This window comes from Euwallacea fornicatus, chromosome 6 (genome assembly GCF_040115645.1).
Source record: "Euwallacea fornicatus isolate EFF26 chromosome 6, ASM4011564v1, whole genome shotgun sequence".
Taxonomy (NCBI): domain Eukaryota; kingdom Metazoa; phylum Arthropoda; class Insecta; order Coleoptera; family Curculionidae; genus Euwallacea; species Euwallacea fornicatus.
In genome coordinates, this window is record NC_089546.1 from 4936891 (window position 1) to 4954033 (window position 17143).

At 36.6% G+C, this 17143-nt stretch overlaps 1 protein-coding gene across 2 annotated transcripts in view; it reads right to left on the bottom strand.

Annotated features, from left to right (window-relative positions):
- nolo (no long nerve cord) overlaps positions 1 to 17143 on the bottom strand; it is a 252886-nt gene that overhangs the window by 96295 nt on the left and 139448 nt on the right. For both annotated transcript variants that reach the window (XM_066283257.1, XM_066283256.1), the window contains exons 4-5: positions 11962 to 12041; positions 11678 to 11771 (exon numbers count right to left, since the gene is read on the bottom strand). In XM_066283257.1, coding sequence (XP_066139354.1) covers positions 11678 to 11771; positions 11962 to 12041 — 174 coding nt within the window. The remainder of the gene's footprint in view (positions 1 to 11677; positions 11772 to 11961; positions 12042 to 17143) is intronic.

Here is a 17143-nt window from a genome sequence, read left to right on the forward strand (position 1 = left end):
TCAAAAACGGCCTGGTCTATATAAATTTCAAGGCCCAATATGACAGTTTCTAGGAGCGAAATTTCAATAAATAAAAGTAGCGATTTTTTTTAGAACAAATCTCTGCGCGCCACTGGATTGACTACTTCTCAAAACGGGCATGAACAAAATTTTAATAAACAATTTTGTAGAAGAATTAAATATGCACACTGGGTACTTACTTCTATCTTGTTATACTTTCTCTTGGTGTGTTAAGGGCCAAACTAGCCATTTTAATACTATTTCGGGGATTGTCGTTAAAATATTGCAAAAGTCGATTGTTATTTAGAAAAAGTCCATTGCGTCCATTTTGCCTGGTTACTTCGACTTGTCGGTCCATCTGGATGTCTGACGTTGAATTCTGCATTCTGCCGCAGCTTCTGTTGCCGAGCGCACGTTGTCAACAAGACGAACAATTTCTGTTTTTTCTCTTACACTTAATTTTTCCATAATTTTAATAATTAATAATTTAATTTGTATCAAACACAAATGAGTTCTAATATCGATGTTGACGTTTGTTGCGTTTGTTTGACAGTTAAACACTTCACTTGTTCTCCATTGCCTACTACGAATTTTTCAAAATAAATAACTACTGAGGGTGAAGTTTTAATTATTTTACGAAATCGTTATTACTTAAAATTTTTCATTAAAATCGTGTAGATGCCAGTTTGGAGGGGTGGTCAATCCAGTAGCGTTCACGAATTTGTCCTAAAAAGTCCCTAATATAATTTAGTAAAATTCCTAGAAACTGTCACGGTAGGCCTTGAATTTTATGTCAACCAGACAATTCTTGATGAAAATGAGCAGTTTATCAAGATCTACAATTTTAAAAAATCCGGGCTAAATCGCATAATAAGTACATTTTCGACAGACTGACCCCAAAACAAATAGGTCGCCCTGTACATATCTTGCGCACCACTCTACTTTTCGTGTTGGGAAGCCTTACTTGAAAGAACAAGGGGGTATCTTACTAACTGAGTCATCCTATGATTATATCACACGTGCAATATTTCCAAATCGTCAACATGGTTGATGGTACCTATATCACCCTTAACCATAGCTTCCAGCTATTTCGCATATGAATTATAAATGACACAACTATCGCCTAACTAAAATCAAAGCCGATTCTTTTGTGGTTATGTTGAAACAAACGAAGGAACCGTCCGAGTGAACAGCCCTGATATCATGATTTTGTCTTTCTTTGAGTCATACCGGTTGCGACCCCGAGACGAGGAGAGATATATGAACGACGTTTTAGTACTTTGTCTAAACTGCGTTGACCCACTGACCCATTGACCCACATGCCTACACCTTCTGGTGCTAAAAAAGTGAAATATCTGGACTGAGAATCTAACCGGTTTTTGGCAGCGTGACCTTTTTTTCGCTTTAATTAGCACTGGCTATCATTTCCAAAGCAAGAGGGTATAACCGTTTTTTTACACGCGTTTTCCCACATATACATGCAAATAAGTTGCGACACGGAAAATAGGACTTTTTTTAATATAGTCAGTAACTTTTAATATTCGGACACCGCAATATTTCATTTCAAAACCATCGTAATGCTATTCAAATCGCAATTAAAATCATATGAGATAATATATTTTATTAAAATATGTGTTCGATTAACATATAGCTTAATTTTTATTCAAATAAATACAATTGTTAGTAATTAACAAAATTAAAACGCAAATAGGTAAAAAATCTTAGTTACCTTAATATTTGGACACTACACGCCTTCTTAATAGTAGTTCAAGCATTTTTTTTATTTAGTTAATATTTTGTGGAATAAACATTGTTATCTACGGGGTGTTTCTTCAAAATGAAATGGGTGAATCGCCAGCTCATTTTAACGTAAAAAGTTCATGTAAAGGCATGTTCTACATTGCTTCCATATTGCTTTTCAGTGTTGAAGTTTCATTTGTTTTTTTTCGATTTTCATTAATTTTCCAATTTTTGTAAAGATAATTATCTTATAGTTGGTAGTAACAGTCGTTTCAGCATTACGAACAGACTGGAGTAGCAATCATTTCGAAATACTCTACAGGGCGTTAATTTTTTTGCGGCCGCTCTCAATATTTTACGTCAAAATTTTTTTAATGACGTTTTTAGATTTTATTCATTAACTTAACCTAATCGTTTATGTCTCTTATTAACTTAGTCCTCAATCCTGGTCTCCTCGGGCACCTAACCTAAATAGTTCAATTTTTTTTTAATGGGGGCATTTAAAAACTTTAGTATATTTTACGCCAGTGAACATTGAAAGACGATTAAAGAATATAATTGTGAATGCTTGTCGAACAATGGAATGGAATTTTTCATATAGTCTGGCTGTTAGTGAGAAGGTGTAATATTCTTGATCTGAAATTCTTCATCCTTTTACGGCCGCACCATTCTTCGACTATAGGGCCCAAAAATGTTCATCATTGAAAATAATATCGTTCCACTAAGTAAAAAAAAAAAAAAAAAAGTTTTTTTCCCAATTTAATCTTTATCTTCGGTTAACTTCGCTAACAAATGGTTTTTTCATAGCAACTCTTCTATTGTATCCATTTTCATTTAATGCTCGGTATATCGTTTGAGGATGCCGTTGTTCCCCGGTTTTTCTGAAGAGTTCGTCGGCTAATTTTGGTGCGCTGAATGCTGCATTATTTTTTATTTTTCGACGGATGGTTCTTTTATCACCCCAATCCAATTTTTTTGATTGCCCCTTTTGGGATATAGACTCGGAACGATCCTCCTGTTTAAATCACCCAACGACATCTGCCGTTGTACTCTTACTTATATACCATAATTCAGCAATTTTTCTGTAAGATTTTCCATCGGTATTATGGAAAATTACAAGTTGTCACATATCAAAACCGATATTTGTTTTGCGAGCTATTATAGCTATTAATAGTATGATGACTCATTGAAATTAACCCAAACAATTTTTTGTATCATTCCCCGAGTCATTGTGCAGGTACCAAAATAACATTCCAATTGATCTCCAGAGGAAAAAAAATTATTCAGTGCTCGCATATTAAATTTAGTTACTGCACAGGGTGATCCACGCAAGATGGTCCGCTACTTTAGTACCAACAAATTGCCGACAAGACTGCCATTTTACTATTTTTTCTTTGACTGCTCGTTTTTTAATACACTTGTCCCGTTACTTTGAATTTTATCAACATAATATCAAAATTTGTTTCAAACTTAATCACCAATTGAAATAAGGAGAACTATACGAAACACCTTCACAATTGGCAGAGGCACTTTGCCCGACGGTTATCTTTCACCGTAAGCTACTCCACATGCTGCTTAGCAGGATCCTGAAGAACCGGCCCGGAGTAAACTTCATAATGGAGAAGATCAATAGAGCGTATGGTTAAAGTTTTGATGCGGATAAAAGGCTTAGCGAGTTTGTATTGCGACAATTATAGAGGGAATAAGTAAAACTTCAGGGCAATTCATTACGTACATTTTTCATTGGTCAAGTTTCTAAATGGCCAAACAACAATGATATTATTCCACTCTAATTTCCTATAGGATCATGTGCAGGAGTGAACTTTTTTTAACTAATATAATAAATACGTGCTTTAGATCTAGCAAATGGATGAGGAAGGAGTTTATGTGAATAGAAAATAAACTATGACGTAACTGCTCCATTCCATGGATAAATTAATCTCCAATCTAATTTAAATATTTGAATCTCAGCACTTTATTCCTAAAGATTCACGCGTGTCCCAATTTGTCACGTCGATCAATCAGTTTCGTTAGTCACGAAGTCTGTTCAGGCTCAGGGCAAACATAACAAAAATAAGTTTATTAAATTATTACGAGCAATTACCATGCGATAAAATCTGGGCGTTCTCATTTTTGGACAGACAACCTTGTTACCAACGCCCAATTTCTTTTCAATTTCCGCATTCAATTACACACATCAAGGACTCGTTTGGCGTCGTTACCACATTTTCCCCATTATGTCTTCCAGAAATGAAGAAAATTATTATCTCCATAGAAATTGGGAATTATATTCATTAGAGCTTGAAGTTCAATCAATCTCTAACGAATCAAGTTCCGGATTTCAATCAACAAATATACAAGGTTTTTCTTAAATATGTAGCACAGCCTTAAGGATACCACAATATATAAATGTGTTATACATAAAAAATTAGTTTTTTTATCAAGTAAAAAGTGCTTATATCGGTTTCGTTAAAATTTTTATCGTTAATTAGCCGTTTTGCGAGATTTCTTTTAGACTTATCAGAGTTTACTATGAAATTGAAGACTTTAATACATTTTTTTTTAAAAGATCAATTTTCCAGGAAAGGCAAAAAATAATTCTTATTTGTGAAATTCTCTCATGCATCTATATCTCTATCTAAACAAACCAAAACTGATCGATATTCATAAGTGAAAGTCCAAATTTTAATAACTGAAACGTGTTTTACGCGTTTGAGGTTAATTGTTTGTTTTTCTTTTAACAACTTTCAAAGATTTTAATTAATTGTTTCAAAATGACCCACGCATCTGTGGTTCAAAACCCGAATCTGTAGTGTTTCTTTTAACTTTTAATAAACATTATATAATTTTTTTTTATGCAAAAAAAAGTGAAGGCGAAATAAAAATTAGTTTACAATTTTTTTATTTATTTTTTAATCAAACAGTTAAAAAACTAGGCGAAATGCGGCGTTCCTGCTTTATTTTTAGGTCGTTCCCTTTTCCCGTCTTCACCTTTTGCACCTCCTTACCTTCACATTTTTTGGCAACCGTTCTCGCAGTTCCTTCATCGCATGCCAAAGTTCGAGACCCATTTAGCTTACAAGTAAGCCCCTTCCCATCCCCCTCGGGGGTCGCTACAATGACCGCCGACGTTAAAAAAAAAAAAAAGGGAAAAACGCGTGAACGACAGTTATTGTTCGCCGGGGTTGTAATGGGTGTGGTTAAATACTAAAAATAATCAGATTGCGTGGTGCAGTAACGCGAAAAATACCACATAAGCCCCTTTCTTGCAGAAGCGCATATTGGGAGACAAGGAATTTTCTTTTATAACTCTATCGTAACGTGAAGTTTACTTTTAATTCCCAGGCAGCAAAGGGGACGCTTTACTGCATAGGAATTAAAGTAATGCCTGTCAATCACGCTTTCTGTCAATGGGAGAAAAATAATTTTTGTGGAGCTCACATAAGAAATTTGATTGACGTACTGGAAGAGCTTAAACGCCGTTTAAAATACACCCCGTATTGAACTTGCGACGATTGGTATAAAATGACGTAGGGAAATCCTTACAGGGGCATGATGAAATGACACTGATTTATGCTTGAAAAAATAATTGCATACTAGAATTATAGTATGCACAATCGATTTGGGCTCGCCATCCCGCAGGTTTATTAAATCTGTTTCTGCGGTAATGAGTTTGTGTAACAAAACAACATTTACCAACAACTGCAATGTCATTCGTTTAAAGTCAAGTTCGCCCTGAATTTATAAACTCGGTCATTAGCCCGTATAGGATCGGTCTAAAATTTATTTACGTAGCCGCAAATTTCAGTATTAAAATTTACAGAAAAACATCAAATTCAGATAAAATATTCAGATATCATTTTGGTTTTGACGCACCCCAGAGTTTCATGCGGAAAATTACGAATATTTATGCATACCCATGTAATAGAGATTTTATTCGCCACTTTTTAGAGTTGCGCTTTAAGGATTTTTTTCTTACTTCACAACAGTTTGCAGAATAACAATAAAGGCAAACATACGCTTGAATTGTGTGCGATAATAATACGAATAGATATTTAACATTCGTGCATGTTTTTCACGCCCCATATGGATAATTTTGATGACCTGTGCGGAAGGTACGGGACACCTGCGATAAAGTATTATTCTTTAACGTATCGTCTATAGCATAACGAAAAACACTCCTGAGGATAAAATTAGGGTCGTTTTATAGTTCTGCACGACCCGTTTAAATTGTTCATTGATGCCAAAATGCGGTTTGCAGACAGACTCGGGTTTGTTAAACTGGTGCGCTTAATGGATCGATCAGTTTTTTGGAGGTTTCCATAGCCTTCGACCACCGTTCAAATCGGCTACGCGCTACCGAACTTGATCGGTTTAAAAACGTTTTTAAAACAATGTCTTTCCCCACCCCAAAAGCATATGTTATTCGCATGCGCGATTTACCGGACTTACAGGCCTCAATAATTTTCTCTTAAGGTCTACCGACTAATGAACGCCACGGGGCCAGACCTCCACCCCGAAAGCGAGTAAAATCAAATAATAAACTAAATTTACTATCAAATTGTCTAAATTTTGACATAAGTATTTTTTAAAATTTTTTTATACCTCACTCGCAAAAACCAAAATCTCATCGAAAATAAACATATACACATAACAATAGTACTCTCATGAACAAAATGCTTTTTAAATAAAATATGGCCACTGCAATGTCCAATATTATTTTTTTTGTAATTTTACGTAGTCGTTTTAATTTTTTTCTATACAGTAAATGTTTTCTGACATTTTAACAGACGTTACCGTTGCAACATCGACTTTTTTCCGGAAACCAAGTTACCTGACTATCAGTGAAACTCATATACAGGGCGGCGCGCTGAAAAATTTCCACTAGTTTTTTTTCTTCTAACCGCATAAATGAAAATACTTAATTTTCAGCAGAACACATTTTTGACATATTCGCACCCTCTCTGCTTCAACCCTTACGAAAAGGTGGCTGTTACCTTTAAGATGTTAAATGCAAGAGGGGGGAGCGATATCTTGTGTTAAAGAAGATTGAATTCTTTTTGTTATGTGACCGTTCTTGTATTATTTGGTCGATAAATAAAACGCAAAGAAGTGCATTAATAATAATATTTAGAAATTTCACTTCTGTTTGCTTTTCGCAAAGGCAAATGGGTTGGGAGAAGAAGTCATATTGAATGGCCCGCAAGATTTCCGGTTTTGGCACCATTGGACTTTTCCTTGTAGGAGCATTTGGAATCTAAAATTTATGCAATTTTTTAGAAGACTCGAAGCAACGATTAGGGTGCGAGTGCAAACAGGGAATTCCCGAAATACTTCATAACCTTCGCGAAAATTTCGAACAGTGCCCTTATAATTGCATGGAGGTTGGAGATGAACATTTTCAAAATTGTTCTCATTGACACAAGCAGCAAGAAATTTTGTTACTTTTACATTTCATTTCTATATTTCCCACGAATTACTCGATGGATTTCAACGAGAAAGCTTCCGTAACAAAGGAAATTTAATTCGCTTTAAAATAAGATATCACTCGCCTCCCCCCCTTTCCATTAAAAATTTTAAGGATGACAGCAATCTCTTCGTAAGAGTCAGGGCAGAAGAGGTGCAAATGTGTAAAAAATATGTCCCCCTGAAAGCTAAAGTTTACGTATTCGAGTGTATTTTCATTAATTCTTTTGCAAGGAAGAAAAAAATCCGGTGGAAACTTTTCGATGTGGCACCCTGTATGATAAACTTTCACTCAGGGAAAGGAGGAGGTCAAATGGGACTGACGACACCTTTAGACAAAACACTGCACCGGAACACAGACATAGATTGAACTATCAATAAAGCGAAATAGTCCCATTGGACCTGCAACTTCTAATGATAAAAATAAAATAATCGTTTTCACAAGAAAGAATGGAACCGGTTGCAGACCACTTCTTGTTTAGCAAAATCCAGACTAGAGCCCAAAGTCTAAAAATCTCTCTTCGACTTCGGTTGCCATTTTGTCAAGTTTAATTGTCTTTTTAAAGGCAGATCTTAATTATTTGCAAAGATTTCGAAATGTGTTCCAAGGCAATTAAATTTGATAAAATATCTATCGAAATCCAGTCGAGATTTCACGAATCCGGCTTCAGAGAGGGCTGAAGCTCATGCATAGGGCGACTCTCCAAATCAGGCAGCGCTCAAGACACTTAACACTGCCAAATTCACACCATGGACGTTAAAATCTGGAATATATTATGGAAAGTATTGGGCTGACCCTGCACAATGGATATCTGGATTGTTACAAAGGAAACAGCCGGGGCAGAATTTATAGGACCAGAGCCGGTTTCTGGCACTGCTTGGGACATGGCAAAGAGACCAACCGAAACAAACAGAACGCTAACGGAGAGCTGCCAGGATCCAGCACACTCAAATGTATTAATTTGGAATTATTCTAAGAAAATCACAAAAAACTCTAAACTTGGACAGATAATACTTATGACCTGCTGTTAGACTCTCCTGTCCACTATCGATTAAAATACCGCCAGCACAAAACAGCGAGTAGTGGCGACAAAGCACTAGACATTCTTTTATCTATCGATGAAAACCCCATACAGTCTACCAGCGATCTTGCTGATTAATTTGATGTATCCGCAAGATCAGAAAGCAATCTTCCACAATGAGAACAGTTCCATCCATACAAAATTTTCCTTACCAAAGTGTTAACGCTTGAAGATTTTGGTCGCAAAATGGAATTTTGTCAATTGAAGCAAGAAAAAGGCGTTCAGGATAACAGGTTTCTTCCTAGAATTTTATTTTTGGGTAAAGCAACGTTTTGCTTAAACGGATCTATTTATCGACACAACTCTCGCTATTGGTTTGCAGACAGTCCTCATTGGATGCAGACTCTGCTGGCACAACAACTGCAACAACTCAATGCATGGATGGGTGTAATCGGCCACTAGTTGATTAGTTAATTTTTCACAAAAGGGACACTTCAACAACGTACCGTACTCACACTAATTGCAAAACGAAATAGTTCCATCAATCGCCGCTATTTTGCGTGCAGCAATCGGGGAACAAGGAACCAATAATAGTTGGTTCTAACGAGATGATGCACCACCACATTACGCTAGGGATGCGAGAGAGCACCTTGGTGAGATTTTTCCTAGAGGATGAACAGACAAAAAAGGCGCAACGGAATGGCCGCCACGATCTCCAGATCTGACGCCTTCCGATTTTCCTTTTGAGGTCGCTTAACAGGTTCCGGTTGTGAAATAGATCACTATTTTTAGAAGATTTACGTCGTAGACTTCAAACAGAATTAGCATTAAGAATAGAAGCAACACTGGGTGAATACATAAAAGGGTTCGAAGAAGAGCTGAACTATTACCAAATTGTTACTGGAGAGCAATTTCAGAATTTGCTATAGGAATTTCAGTTTTGCTTGACGCAATTGTGAGTCACCGTTTTGTTTCTAATAATTTCATTTCTTAGCGATACCGCAGAGCCGATTTTACTTTTGAGTATACCGTTGTATCCCTCATCTAATTACCTTCCATTTGATGTACTACAATGGGCACCATTCTATTTTAACATAAAACGTTAGTAGGGGTAACTGGGTCGGGGTGAAAAATTTGAACGTCGAAAATAATGCATTAAAGGACTCTTTTAAAGTTAAATTATATGCGTTTAAGCAATTTAAAAAAAATAGCAGGTTTATAAAAGATATAAACGTCATAAACGCTGAATAATTCACATCACGGGTGGAACATGCACAAGCGGAAAAGATTCGTTCAGCTTCATTTGATCACTGAAATGAGCATGATTAGGACTTGCAAAAAGTCCTTATAGGCGTCTGTCCTGTCTTGACGATCGACACTAATATATGAGCTTATCAAGTATAATCAACTTGTCTACGTTCGTTTGGTGCTAGATAAAAAGAACGTCCCTAAACTTTTGCTTATTTAAGAAAAGGGATGATAATATCGTGTGTCAATGTCGACACCACTTGGTTGACTTTGGATTTATACATTTTCTTTAGTGCCAATACAATCCGACAGGAGATGCGTCTGTTACATATCTGGCCATATCCTTTATCGGCGAACGGCGATTACCGGGGGATGATCCCGGGAATTACATTATATATTTTCCCTCTCCGAAAAATATTTTCTCTATAAATGTTTAGTGTTTTGCCCTTGATAGTGGATAAAACGATGTAATATCATCCCTAGAGCTTGAAATCGGGTTATTAAATGTTCCTCTCTAACTTACATTTATCCGTCAGATGAAGCTTGATGGTAAATATAAGTTAGAGAAGCATAAACGAAAAAGGCTAAATGGCCGTTCGGCCTTGACTGTGACCATCATATAGATTATTTTCCGAATTTAATTTGCAATATACGGCGTGTAATCGGTTTTCCAACCCATAATTTAACCTGGAATATCGAAATATCTCGAACACCAGGCATCCCGTAAAGAAATGTCTGGTATCAAGCTTTAATCGCTCTGACGGGAAAATGTATTGGTGCGTAAGTCGATTCCACCTACACCTCCCGCTTGGGCAATGTGGGGGTTAACTTTCTAATTTAAAATGACAACTCCCATTTTTCTCACAGATTGAAATAATACAGTGAAAAATAATGAAAATTTGCGGGATTTTTTTTTTAATTCATGCCGGTGAACACTAGAATCAACAAAATTGAATTCGTACCTTAAATTGCAAATTTTCACATTTAAAACATTTCTGTGGGCCAAAAGGAATTCTACGGTAATAAAACGTGGCAAATAGACAATAACGTAAATATACAAAACATCTGGTTTTAAACATTTTTCTGCCAATACTGCTTCACGATGAAGTGTTTGGCCCAAAAGGAGAAAATCGACTTTGGTGTATGGAGCAGCCGGTAGGCATTTAAATAATGCTGTTAACTTCTACGCTCAGGGTTTTCCTGAAAGACCACGATTCTGGACTTCTTTCTCTTGGGTAATTACAAAATTTATTAATGAAATGGCTATAAATCAGGAGAATTCATCCAGCCACTGTCTGCGGTGAAAACAATCAAATCGCAGTCCTAGGTGCTGTGGCTTTTAATTACCAAGGGAGCACAAGGGAAATATCGGGATTATCAAGATTTTCTTATACGAGTGTGAGTGGAGAATGCTGAACATGCACAAGTTCCGTCCTTCATCATATTTCTTTACTTCAAGAGTTCGATGAGGCACATTCGTAAAATCGCTTAGAGTTCTGTGAGTTGGCATGTGAACAGATAGAACGAAATCCCATTTTTTTCCGTTGGTGCGAAATCACTGGCAGTGAACTTATCAGCCTCCGCATAATTGAAGGTCACGTGAATGGTGAAATGTACCGGAACATTTTGGAAAATGAATTTCCCACACTCCTCCAGGATTCAAACTTGGAAGTGCGTCAGTACATGCGGTTTGAACGTGATAGTTGTTCAACTCGCTGTTCTTCAGTAGGGCGGAAACTCCATGATGGTAAATTTAAAAACAGTACTTAATAAAAGATACTGGTAGTTATGGTGATTTTATCAATTTCGTACTTTGATGAGGGTCGAGATATATACATAAATGTATTACTGTAAATGTAAATTCGCTTATTTCGAGATAATTAAAATCATATGCTTTCACTGACACTGATTGAGGCCTAATCTGTGGTATATTCGTGCAATCTATTGCGTGCATTAGCAACCTTGTTTCATGATACCTATTCCCTCTATCATTAATTAATTAATTCATATATATCTGGTGCCATTGTTTCAAAATCAGAGGGTGATTGTAATACAAACCATTGACATCCTTTTCGGGTTTGCCGATACTATACGACGGTAATTAATCAATCCTGTCTTAAAGTAATAATTAAAATTAACATATCGGCTTGCTCAAGTCTCCGTACCATTGAAGTTTCAGTAATATATGAGTGGGTACACACCTGCATATTGCATATCTGATACCGCACGTGACTTCCTCTGCAAGGCCCACCTTTGCATGTCCTTAGTTGATGTGAAATTCCACCGTCACATGACCTAAAACATGCAAATTTTTAATGCTAAAAATGACCAATTAAAAAATTGTTATAAGACGTCTTATCCCTTAAAGTTCTGATTTCAATATGATTTTATGAGAAATTATGCCGTGAAATATATTTCGTGGAAATTAATTAATTTTCTTTTTGTGGGTGGGCATAATTTGCGACATATTAACGTGGACACTAACCTGGAACAAGCTGACCATTGAGACCACGGCGCCCAACCTTGCGTTCTGGTCTCTACTTTTTGCAGTTGAGAAGAAAGGTCCTGAAAATACAAAGGATCTTACAGATTTTAAACAATTGTTATATTTGATGTTGGGTAAAACTCTAATTTTCAAATAAGTTTTTTTTAATCATTTCTCTATTTTGACTTTCATTATATGATGTGCCTTTGTGAAGAACTTTACAAAGATACCATTTTCAAGGTTAGATGATGATAATGACCGAACAAAGGTTAAGGTATTTGTCGGGTTAGGCATGCACCATCTGTCTGCTAAGTCATAGTACGGGGATAGTCCCAGAAGTACCCGGCCTACCACGTGAAAAGAAAATTGAAAAATTCTCAACATGGTCTCTTTCGAGACTGATACTTTTCCTAGCAATGTTCTTTGGCTTCCATGCCCTATTTATAGCAAGAAACTTCGAATGTTTCAAAATAAGCATCAACCTCGGCCTATACCTCTACATTATTACTAAATCTCTTTCCCCGAGCCATTTTTTCAAGTTCAGGAATAGAAAGTAATCTGAGAGGGCTAAATCTGACGAATAGCGTGGGTGCGGAAAAGGATCGAAACCAAGTTAAATTGATTTTTGCCATTGCGATGACGGAAGTGTGGACTGGTGCATTGTTTTGACGATGCAAGACGTTCTTATCCGCCAAATGCGGTCGTTTTCTACTAATTTCATCACTCAAACGTTACAATGAAATTGTATGATATTTTCTGTTTATTGTTTTTTCTTTAGGGAGATAATCAATAACAAATATACCACGTGCATCGCAAAAAACCGACGGCATTATCTTTCCCGCAGGAACGGTTTTCATCTCCATTGGAGCCAATTCCCCCCTTTAAGTCCATTGTTTTGACTGCTCTTTCGTCGGTGTGAAATGATGGGTTTACGTTTCATCTATGTGGTTATGAATTGACGCAAAAATTCGGCTTTCTTGTTGCGAAAGTGTGTCAAACACTCCCTTGAAACATCTTCACGGCTTTGTTTTTGCTGAACTTGCCCACAGCTTTCTCATATCCAATTGTCGGGCCAAAATGCGATGTCCAGAACTTTCCGAGATGCGTATCATGCCTGCTAACTCGCAAAATTTTAGCTGACGGTCTTCCAGTACGATTTCGTGGATTTCCACGAGAATATCCGGAGTAGTCAGATCTGGAGTGTCATTGGGTCGATCACTCTGGGGTTCCTCTTACCAGCTCGTACAACCGCGTTTAAACTCTGAAACCCAATATTTAACAGTTGTTAACGAGGGAACAGATTCACGCATAATAGGATCTAACTCCGCTTTGATGTTAGATCGACTAAGACCTTTCAAATGAAAGTATTATTTCAAGTAGCGATGTCCTCTTTTTTCCATGTTCACAAAATTTCTGAAAGCGTTCTCTAAAAATTACTCCAAAATAAATACAAATCGCCACGTAGCACCCTCAAGCTTTAAATATAAGCTTTTTGAGGTTATGTCTTTGTAATATACGCTAATTTTTAACAAAAAAATCGCTATCTAATTGTCCGGTCGGGTACTGCTGGGGCTATCCGCGTACCTACGGTGCACGGTCAGCTTCCGGATCACTCCGGTCAAATCTAGTTGAATTTTTAACATACATGATAGTAATGTTTCCTCGGACTAGACACGTCTCCAAACAATTTGGAACTTTATGGATTTCGAATTTCTCGTTTCCAGGAGCACGCGTCATTCAATAATGCTATTCAATACATCTGATTATGACGGAATGCCAAATACTCGAGCAGAGACTGCCAGAACTTTGTACTCTCTTCCATTGAATATTATAATTTGCAAATAGAGATGTTCCATGACTGGTGCGTAAAGAATTCAGGACCTCCGTTTTCTGTAAATTGATCGCCCCAACATATTTGACCACTCTTTACGGTTGAGGAAAGTGAATGCGAGCCGTAATACTCTTTGGTAGTACCCTGGAATTAGTATTAATATTTGAACAAATTTGTATTATTGCTTTTGCCATGATAAATTAACTTTCTCATAAAATCGTAATATTTTTTCCTGAAAATTAAGGTCGTTCCCACCCCACGAGATCGTGGAATTCTTCATTAATTTATAAAACCGAAACGGCCTGCCGGAACTCGCCGTACCCTGCCGGACGGACACATCAAAAATCAGTCTACTGAAACAGCTTTTTTTGAAATACTGCCCTTTTCGTTCTAGCATTGGGAATTTTAAAGCTTATCAACTATCTACTGTAACCTATTAAAATAGTATCGAGTGCCTTTTTCCATTGTTGTTCAAGCAACCAGGGCAAGTTTTCAGGCTCAACAATTCGTCTAGCAAAGTTCCCATCAGGACATTAGTAAAGCAATTAAAGTTCATTTACTGTAGATCAAGCTCTACAGGAAAAATATCGGTATGTATGAATCTTTAATTACCCAGAAGCCGCATAAATAACAAGACAGGAGGTATTTTTGAAATGCTTAAAGTTGAATTGATGGTTAAAATTGTCTTCGAAACATCAACTTTGTTTACTACCCGTAAAACGCATTTCCCAGCGAAATAAGTTCAGCTAAATAAATGAATTTCCCTCCAATTTCCTCGAAAGTTAAACAGAAGTTAACCAACCCCTTTTCCGCAAATGGAATAATTTTTGATAAATTCGGATCCGAGCGTGTCTTAATTAAATTCTCCCATTCATATGTTACACGCAAAGGAGACACTAACGATCCATTTCGTAATTGTAGGAAATGTGCCAGATATGCTCATGGGAAAAGGAGAAGAATATTGAGAAATATACGGAACAATTGATGTCATTCAATTGAGATTCTAACATCCTTGAAGACATTTACATGCATGATACATCAGAAAGGCCATTGCACGAGGTTCCTAGTGAATTCTTTTTTGAAATTATTACTACGTTATGCTTTAAATCATATGGGGGAGGATAGTAAAAGACTGGGAAATATCACTTTTATGTGAATCGTTGTGTACATACTGTGTGTTCATTTAAAAAATTACAACCGCAATAAGTTCAGAACGAAAACTCGTATCGAAATATGGTTGGTGTAGATCTCGAAGGTTGTACGAGGAAACATTTCTGACAGCAAGAGTTTTAGTACTACGCACATCCCTCCACTTCCAGTCATCTCAACTTCATAAAGTTTTTTTCAAAAAATTCCAAAAAAGAGCCACCTCTTTAACCAACTTGCCAGAACCGAGTCAGGTTTAAAAATTACCGTTTAATGACTGACAAATGACTTACTATTATTACTAAATTGGTAATTAATTAACAACACTTTATTCCATAGAAGAAAGAGATGGAATTGTGTTAATTCGTAATTCGATTAATGGATGTTTACGTCATTTGACTATTGGAAAAATTTACAATAATTGGATCTGTACTGGGCGTAAATCGAAGTAATCACAGGATGTTTGATGAAGCCGCGGATATTGAAATGCTAGGGCACTTTGCAGCTGAGCCGACTAAAATACAAAGCGTCCCCTGAAATCGAAATTTCACTAGATCCAAAGCGCGAAATAAAAAAAATTATAAAAATCGATAGAACGGCCGGCAATTTCTCCTGATGCAACGCCGCTTGATTTTTTCCTTTGGGGGCACATTAAACGTGTAGTTTACAAAACGGTTCCTCGGGATATTAAAGATCTGAAAAATCGAATAACTGTAGAATCTTGAGAGAAACTTTTGGAAGGGTCCGAGATCAGGTCAAAGGATGATCATATCTTTGTTTGGGAAATGACGGAGGAGTATTTGAACGTTTGATACATTAATTTTTATTTTTTGCATTTTTTTCTTCATATTTCCTGTTTCTGTCGAAAAGGAGTTTGGTTTGATCTTAAAACGTTCAATTACTCATTCGCAAATTTCTCGAAAATAAATTTATCAATTTTAAAATTGTTTAATTGAAAATAATGAATTTAAATGATTTTCAATGTGTATCGATGTGGGGCGCCACTCAAGATTCTGAAGTTAGGGCAGCCAAAGGCGATGGGGTGCGCGTAATATTACCACAGCTACTGTCAAAAATGGTTCCAACCTCCGACATCGCCCACAAATCGCATTTCAGTATCTCTCTTCGTTATGAACCTATCGGGTGAGACATTCAGACGTAATAAATACGAAATAGACCATCAAGGATCTCTAGGACCTCGACCTCTAATATCAAACCACGTGCGTGAAGGATAGTTTGGAGGAAGGAAGGTGCATCGGGTAGCAACCAAAACATGATAATTAATCGATTATTATACAAAAGCTGACATCGCTATTTATATCCTTATGAATATGGCCCAATAATCCTATTCTAGGACACTGTAAAGTATAGCAATTTACCGGCATAGAAAAAGTGCCTCTATTCAAATATTACTCCAGCGGTCGATTTTAAGCCCTCAATTCAATCCCCTTAAAGGAAGAGGATCATTAAGTAATAATACAATGGAGGCGTGTAGAAACTCAAAACCATTAAACAAAATCCGGAAAGTGTATTGGCATTCAACTTGAGTAAAACAGTCCTCAACAAAGGGAGTTTGAAAAGTTGTTACTTTACAAAATTAATGATATTAACTATAGCTCAAATAAAAGGAAACGGGGGCTGATCGATCTTCGACTAGAGCCAGTCTAGGCCTTAGATACCTAGTTTTTTTAAAAAGTTTTATGAGGTGCAATGATTTTTGTTTGTTCAACGTATTAGAAAGTTCCGCATGTCAACAAAACTTTTCTACGTTGACTTCCAACTTCGAGAGGATTTTATGTAAAGGGAAAGCAAAACATTAAACTGTCCTGGAACGTTGAGGTTGAAACTGAAGTTCATAATAAGTTTACGAAGACCGGTTTTCTTGACGGAGAGTTAGTTATGCAAATCTAGTTAAAGGAAATTCCTTATAGAAATTATTACATTCCTGTATGTTCGTAATATAAATACGATCGTAATTTGTAAGGAGAATAATATAGCCGATAAAACGTTAAACCTAAACGTTCCCGTGACCAACGTCCATCGTTGGTTCATACCACCCGTTGATGCTTTGCAGTTTGTGTGTCCGTTGTACGGGGTGGACGTCTGGAAACGAAACGCGCGAAATTTTAAATATCTAATAGAATTTCTGAAAAAACGCTGGAACAGGTAAAACTTATTTTCGATGAGGAGGAAGCATTCTAGGCC